At 47.9% G+C, this 8271-nt stretch overlaps 1 protein-coding gene across 1 annotated transcript; it reads right to left on the reverse strand.

Annotated features, from left to right (window-relative positions):
* Positions 1-2114: 2114 nt before the first annotated feature.
* Positions 2115-5843, reverse strand: LOC129343321 (trophoblast glycoprotein-like). The gene is made up of 2 exons (XM_054999480.1): positions 5566-5843; positions 2115-3777 (listed from the first exon to the last, which is right to left on the reverse strand). The coding sequence occupies exons 1-2, from the start codon at positions 5841-5843 to the stop codon at positions 2937-2939; spliced, it is 1119 nt and encodes a 372-aa protein (XP_054855455.1). The 3' UTR covers positions 2115-2936.
* Between the last annotated feature and the right edge of the window lie 2428 nt (positions 5844-8271).

Below are 8271 nucleotides of genomic sequence, written 5' to 3' on the forward strand. Positions count from 1 at the left end.
GGTTTAAAATCCCCCTTTTAACTCCGTACATATCCTTCAAGCATCTTAACTATATACATGAACTCACTCAAGTCTTTTCGGTATGAGAAAGTCTTGGCCATCCATATGGCAGCCTTTGATCTGCAAAATTTCACAGGCTCTCATCAAGACAAACTGCCGAAACCCAACAGGGGGTGATCTGGATTACAGTATTGCAAATGTTTCCCACACCCCTTCTGTCTTTTGAGAAGGCTGTCCTTGTGTCAATCTTCCATCAAACAAAGCCTGGAATTAATGGACCCCCCCATTATTTATAACAGGCAGGAAGCAGGCTGGATTAAGGTTCCACATTAGGGCATCAGTGCTGCGGTAAGTCAGTAACAAAGAGGCTGTTCTACTTGTAAGGAAAGCATATTAAAAAATGACATGGCTGTCTCATAGTTTTGGAGCCCCACCCAACCCCAAATATTCTGAGAGTTCCACTTACTAACAGTGAAATCCTAAGCAGAGTTACTCCAGTCTAAGCCCAATGAAAACTGGTCTTAGACTGAAATAACTCTTAGGATTTCACTGTTAAGTGTCCGGTCATCACCAATAAGAGGCCACCTTTGGGGCCACTCCTCCTTCTTCATGCCAATAAAGAATTGATTGATTGTAACTCCACCTTCATGCAAGGTGCCTGTTGGGTTCCTACTGTACTGTTGCAATGTGTCAGGTGCTATAGGCACAAAGGTAATGACAGCAAGCCCCTCAAAGGCTTCTGGGAAATCTTCCCTCCTTTGTAAGGGATGCTGTCAAATCAAGGTTCTGACTCAATAAAGAGAGACAGGATGCCAACCTTTTTAGGTCTCAGATCTGTCCTAGACCCCACATCTAAAGGAAGGATATTTCAGCCACTGATCTCTACAAGATTGTTGTAGTACACAAATTTGGGCACTTTAATTTGGCATACTGTACGATCATGCACTAATTACGCATCCTCTTCTGCCAAAATGTATCATCTTCCTCAGAGAACTGAGCCCCAGAACAACTGATTTCTGAAGCCATGTGTTCAGAGTATGATTGGCTGGCTTCACAGAGTCATGAAGCTGCTCCCCTCCTTCCCTGCCCAGCGCAGTGTTAAAGGCAAATCAAAGAGATCCGCTTTTAAAAAGAAAGCACTGTGCGAAAGTGTTACATGGTGCTGACACCTGTTTTTCTCTTAAAACACTAAAGCATGAAAGAAGGGGAGAAGCAAAAAGAAGCAAAGGATGAATCCCAGCAAAGTGGGGGGAACAGCTTCTGTCCAACATGCTAGTTTTCTGCATTCAGGGAGGTTTTGACACAGTGCAGCATTTCTTGAAGGGATTCCCACACTTGAATCCTGAAGTGAGACAGCTGTAGAACAAAGAGATCCTGATGGAATGACTAGATCTGTCATTCAGAAGCTTCACAATTAGTGCTGCCCTTTATCTGATCTTTTTTTCTGGGGTGGGGGACAACAATAAGGGAATTCTTTGGCCCTTGAGCCACTTTCTGGAGCTCCTTGTGGGCCAACGTGTAAAACAGGATGCTGGACTACAAGCACCACTAGTCTGAGCCAGCATGCTTGCTGTTATGTTTGTTTTATTTACTATGTTTGTACTCTAACTTCCTTCCCAATGGCGATGTAAAACAGCTTACAACGCTCTCCTTTCCGCCATTTTATCCTCATATCAGCCCCATGAGGTAGGTTAGACTGAGAGTGATTGGCCCAAGGTCACCCAGCAAACTTCCATGGCAGAACGGGGACTCAAACCTGAGTCTCCCACATCCTAGCTCAACACTCTAACCACGCTGGTTTATGTTTTGTTTCATCCTCTTCTACAAAAGTAACCCCACTTATTTTGTCATGTCTGACCCGTTCACCTGAAGAAGAAATGCACACCAACTATCACACAATCTGTTAGCCTTGAATATACCATTAAATGCTTGGAGATCAAGATTCAAGTTCAGTGGCACCTTAAAGACCAAAAGGGTTTCTACGGTATAAACTTAAGAAAAACAAAGCACTCTGTCACATAAAACACTTGGTTGCTTTGGCTATGACAAACTTTCATGATCATCACCAACTCCCAGCATAAGCAACAGATTTCCCCAAGAATAATAATAATAATATTTGATTTATATACCGCCCTTCAGGACAACGTAATGCCCACCCAGAGCAGTTTACAAAGTATGCCATTATTATTCCCACAACAAAACACCCTGTGTGGGGAGCTGGGGGGGCTGAGAGAGCTCCAGAGAACTGTGACTCGCCCAAGGTCACCCAGCTGGCTTCAAGTGGAAGAGTGGGGAATCAAACCCAGCTCTCCAGATTAGAGTCCCATGATCTTAACCACTACACCAAACTGGCTCTCCATCTCCAGACAGCAAGGTAGAACATTGGTCCACTGAAACAATAACAAAATAAACTCTCCATGTTCTCAAAAGTCAATCAGAAAAAATCCACGACACTTGGTTTTCAACAAGCCTAAAAATCTAGTGATGGCACTGTGAACTGGAGGAACCTAAAATGTCAAAGTTTGCAGAACATTTATGCATGAGAAATACATCTTAAGACTGAAGAAGGTCTGTGGCTCAGGAGTAAAGTATCGACTCTGTGTGCAGAAGATTCCAGGTTCAATTCTCAGCATCTCTTGTTAAAAGATCTCAGAACCAGATGGGTAAAGAAAGATCTTTCCTAAAGAGGCCTTGGAGAACTACTGCCAGTCATAGCAAAAAAACATGGAGCTAGATATGCTCAGTCTGACTCGGTGTAGGGTGGCTTCATACATTTATTTGAGGTTCTGCATCAAGGACCTTATCTGCAGAACCCTGTAAGCATTGGCATTTTGCTGTGGAAAAGGCAATCTTCATTGTAAGGAGAGACAGACAGTGCCAGATTCCCTGACACAAACAAGTCCCCAAAAAATGCAAAATGGTGACCAAGAGAAGTATTATATGTCCAGTGCTGATACTTGTGTGATATGGTGATCAGAATCCCTCTCGTAACGATAGCGGTACTCTTCCATCAAGTTCTGGCAAGTATCCCGCATGCTGTTTGCCCATGTCTTGATGCCTTTACGGTTTAGATAAAGCACAACAAGGAAAACGATACCAATTACTCCAAGGGCCGTGCCCAAGGCGGCATATGAAGTCTGAAGAGCAGACTTTTCTCCAGGCTGACTGGAGTGACATGCAAATTGTGTCCCAGCTCGTTCCACCAAGGAGATGTTCTGTAGTTCTTGAGGGAAAGCACAGGCTAGTTTGTCCGCATCTGCCACCTGCTGGCTTCGGTTCAACCAGTTCACCAGATCTTCAATGTCACAATTGCACACAAAAGGATTGTCCTTCAGGAAGACACGGAGGCGCGACTGCCTCCCAAGCTCAGACAAAGTTTCTCTCCTCAGAGTCTTGAAGGCATTTAAAGTCAGATCCAGGAACTGGAGGTTAAGGCCAGAAAAAGTGGAATTCTTAATGTCCACCAGCGAGTTGTTCCGCAGGTCCAAGTGCTTGAGCTTGGGGAGGCTAGAAAGCATGCCGGGGGGCAAGTAGACAATCTCATTGCTGGTCAACTGTAGCCTGGAGAGGTCCTGGAAGCCCCCGAGGGCAAGTGCAGTTGCCAAGGAGCGGACAGCAGAAGCGTTATACAACGAGTGGCTAAGATTTAGCTCCTGAATGGAGTTGTTCGTGGCACCGAAAGCTTCGGGGTGAATGGTAAACAGGAGGTTGTTACTCAGATCAAGGTAACGTAGCCTCTGGAGGGCAGAGAATGCCTGTGACTCCACTCTGCTGATCCTGGGGAGAAAAAACAGAGCAGGATTCAGTAACTTAGAATAATCCCCATGGCAAAATCAATCCTGTGGACATTCTTTTACCCTTTGTGGTATTGGAAAGCAATCCACAGCACTACTGAAGGAATGCAGAAGTATCACTCACAGCCCTGCTCCCCTCATTGTGGATCTTTTAAAGGGCACCCAACAAGAAGTAGATTCAGAACAGATGAAAAGATGCACTTCACACAACGCAGGATTATCTTGGGGAACTCAGTGCACCTAAACAGCATTGCATCCATGGAATGTGCCCACTTCCCAGAAACCTCTTGGGGTGCTTACGAAAGGTCTTGCTTAGCTTTGCTTCCTCTCTGGAAAACCAGCAAGCGAGGAGTTTTTCCTTGCTTCTCCTCAAAAGTAATGTAGAGGCTGCCACTGAGAAAGTTTACATACAAGCCATGGCTACAGTAAGGAGAGAGACTGAGAGCAGCAACTGGTCTAGAGAACACAGTTCCCAAAGGGGTACAGACATCCCAGGCAAGACCAGCCTCATCCTGACTGGAAATAAATTCTAATTTCCTCCCTTGTTTCTAGCATGAGGTAGAGCGTAGCGTGGCCAACGAGAATCTGGGAGACCCATGTTCGAATCCTCACTCTACCATGGAAGTTCACAGGATTACCTTCGGCCAGTCACTCAGTCTCTCTGCCTGACTTACCTCACAGCGTGCTGGCTGTGAGGATAATGGAAGATCAGAGAATGATGCCATCAGCCACTTTGCTCACCCTACCCCTCAGGAGAAAAGTGGAGTAAAAGTATCTAAAAAAATAAACTCCACTTCTCATGTGTGTCCTATCTTGCCTTTTTCAGTTTATAAGCATGTCAGCAGGGCCAGTGTTCGGTGATTACTGTGAGCTACTCTGGAGAAAACTCTTTAAAATCAGAGTATCAATACAATATAGAAATAAACACAGGCCATGTACCAGAACAGCTGTTTTTTCTCAAAGATACCTCTGCGTGCACCACAGGAAGTCATCCGGACAGACCTGAACCAACACAAGTACTGCAGCTACCCCACGCAATGAGGTGGACACTCAAAAGATCATTGGAGGTCAATGCTGCTAGCCACAAGAAATAGGATATGCTGTAGACCTCTTCGCAACTCTTCCGTTGGCAGGAATTTGAGAGGGCCTCAGTCCTGAGCCTTCGTTGCCACTGCGGGCTAGCTTGTTACCATGGCAATGCCTACATCTCCCCATGATAGGTGAGAGAGCACAGACTATGCAACACTTGCATGGATGAACGTCGCAGGGCATGGCAAAGCACAGGTTGTGCCACACTCACAACCAGTTTACTATACCAAATTTCATGTTCAGCCATTCTGTCATAACTCTGCATAAACACTCTCTCTCTCTCTCTCTCTGCCAGCTTTTCCTGTTTCTGGAAGAGCCAGTGTCCAATTTTATTTTATATTTGTCTAGATACTTTGCTCCCTGGCAGCTTACAACAACATTCTCCCCTTCGCCATTTTAATCTTCACAACCCTGTGAGGTAAATTATTATGACTGTCTCAAAATCGCCCAGCAAGTTTCCATTGAAAAATGGGGATTTGAATTTGGTTCTCCCAAAACCTGGTCCAGTGCTATAACCACTACACTAGCTTGAGCTCTCAAAAGCAGGCAGAAACATCGGTTTGCTAGGAGGCAGCAAAGACTTAATAGGATGCAATCAATATTCTATTTCACTTGGATCCCTCTGCCTTTGAGATGGAAACATCATGTACATATACACATCCCATTCCCCAGCAAGTTTTACCTGTTGTTTGCCAGCGAGAGAATAACCAGGTTGGGCAGCCCTTGGAAGTCCTGGCTACCAATGAGAGTGATCCGGTTGCCCGTTATAAAGAGGTTGCGGGTATATCCTGGAATACCAGAGGGGACAGCGGTCAGCTCCTTCTGGACACACTTCACAGTGCGGGCCGGTTCTGAGCACTCGCAGGGGATGGGGCACAGACGGCAAGGCAGAGGGGCAAGGAGGAGGAAGAGGAGCCCCCAGGAGCCCAAAACGGCACCAGGAGGGTCTCGGGTGGTCATTTCCAAGTCACCTCCAATTGCAAAGGATCTGGGCTGAAAGAAAGACGATTCATCAGACTCTCCAATCCCAAATCTTCCTTCCAGGGTTCGACATCCTCTCTAGGTCTTGAGCAGGCCTTTCCTCCCTCCCGCCCTTCCCCTTCCTTTTTGAGATGGCCCTCCATTCACTCAATGCATCATGCCTCCTGCAGCCTCTGGGACCCCCTCAGGCCATTTTGAAAGCTTCTTTTGTCTTTGGGTTAATTTACAAAGCAGTGTTGTTTTGCATCCCTGGGGGGCCCACCACCCATACGCAGAAGGCTCCCTCTCTTCTCAGGAAGTCGCCTGCCTTCGCTGTTTTTCTACTGGGCCTGCCTCCTACTTTACTACTAAATAGTACAGTGCTATTACCAGCATGGCACTTGGGTTCAAGTATTGGGCAGCAGGGCCTATTCCTCTCCATTTCACCCTGTCCTTCCTCCAAGAGAACAAAGCAGCAGCTGACGTGGCTCCCCCCTCCACCATTTTAACCTCCCGACAACCCTGTGGTGTATGTTATGCTAACAAGGAATGCCTGCCTTAGAGTCCCCCAGCGCGTTACAAAGCAGGCCAGTCTCCCTATCGGAGCCTCTAATCACTAAAGCAGACTGGCTGGATTATCACAAGATTGCAGCTCGGAAGCTTCAACCAACAGTGCCATGTGAAGCAGAGTTGCTTATGTGCCCTCAAGTTGCAACCGACGTATGGTAAGGCCAGCAAGGGGCTTCAAGGCAATTGAGGAGCAGAGGTGGTTTGGTTTGCCAGCGCCTTCCTCTGCAGAGTCTTCAGTGGTCCCCCATCTTAGACCCTGCTTAGCTTCGGAGAGCTAACAAAATCCGGCCATACTATACTGCCGCCCCTCCCTGCAGCATCTCTGCTTCCTCACAATTAATCGCTGGCTGGAGGCCAAACCCCTATTACCAACCAAGCATATAAATCTCTCCCCCACCCCTCAACTCTTTTGGCTACTCCACGCATGGCTTCATCTCCCCAGTCACGGAAACCAATTTGATTTACTGGAGTTTTTAAAAAAGATGAAATATAAACCCGAGCACTCTTCTTCTTCCGAGTCCCTGTGACACAGAGGCAGGTGAATTCCGGAAGGCCGGTTTCCCTCCCTTGCGAGACAAGCTAATACAAAGGCGTGTGTCGCCTTTTCATCAAAGACAAAGCCACCTTCTAAGCCTACGTGAGATCAACTGGCGCAGGAGGCTGCAAGGCTGCTTAGGATGGCAGAGGCAGTTGCTCCCATTGGAAGGAACCTGCCGGCATGCCAGGAGCAGCCCCGGGATTCCCATCGCCCGCCTTGCCCACCCACTCTCCAGCCGGCCTCTCCTGCACCGCTGCCTGCCTCCCCATTCATTTTCTCGGCGGACAGAGCCCGGCGAATTGCCTGGATGGGAAGCCCCCACCCACCCTGCGCCCCGAATGCTGAAAGGCAGCGTGGAAATGCAGTTCTGCATTCTTTCCAAATTTTTGCAAGCTCACCCCGCCCCCCGGCACAAGTCCCGAGGAGAACCATACTGAAAAATGCGATCACAAAAAGGCGAAGCAAGACCCCCCACCCCGAGATGCGCTATTCCAGTTTGGGCGAGCCTCTTCTTTTTTCACGCGCCCGCCCCCCTTATCAGGACAGGATCTGCGAGCCTTCCAGAGCCCCCCTTCCCCGCGCGGCAAAACGCAGGCTTCTGCAGGGCTCTGCCCTCTTTCCCAACCGGTGGGTGGGGGTGGGGATTTGCAAGCAAACGCACACTTCTCTCCGCTCGGATCCATTTTTTCCTCCGCCTCCACTGAAGGAAGAGGATACTCACCGTTTTGCCCTTCCACAAACTACTTTTCCGATCAAACCGCACTAGCTCCGTTTCTACAGTCTGCAAAACTTGGAGGGGCGGGATTTGCCGGGGGGTGGGGGTCGCCTAATTTTCCCAGCCCACCGATTTCTTAAAGACACATACACAGCCGGAAGACAGAACCCAGTCCCCTCCCCAGATTCTCCCGGGTAGAAGAAGAAGGGTCATTAAATGCAACAAGTACCAGACAGGTCCGCCCCTTATGCTCCCCCAGATCACTGCAACAAAAGCAAGTCACAATAGCACCCCCCCCCCCCGTTCAGAATCATGATCTTAGTCAATGGACCTACCCTTTCAGGCAGTCTAGCATGCTAAGGTTGCCCAGCTCCATGGTTCTCAAACTTTTTAAAAAAGGTAGTGCAATCCTAGGCAGGGAGAATTCAGAGTCTGGTAGAGGGCATTTCTGATTTCAGGGCCACCACCCTTTAATACCTGCTTGGCTGCAGTCCCAACCAGTCCCAACTGACTATTGTGGAGGAGCCATTTTTAAAAAATCATTCTGTGTTCGCAAAATTACAGCTACCACAAGGCCTATTGCCATATGAACCTAGCTTACCGCG

This window comes from Eublepharis macularius, chromosome 15, assembly GCF_028583425.1.
Source record: "Eublepharis macularius isolate TG4126 chromosome 15, MPM_Emac_v1.0, whole genome shotgun sequence".
Classification (NCBI taxonomy): Eukaryota; Metazoa; Chordata; class Lepidosauria; order Squamata; family Eublepharidae; genus Eublepharis; species Eublepharis macularius.

Bases quoted from the DNA above. Each gene is read 5' to 3' on its own strand.
- LOC129343321 (XM_054999480.1), bottom strand. From the start codon at position 5,843: ATGACCACCCGAGACCCTCCTGGTGCCGTTTTGGGCTCCTGGGGGCTC. The intron at 3,778-5,565 runs GTAAAACTTGCT...TTTTCTCCCCAG, and splicing joins CTCTCGCTGGCAAACAACAG to GATCAGCAGAGTGGAGTCAC.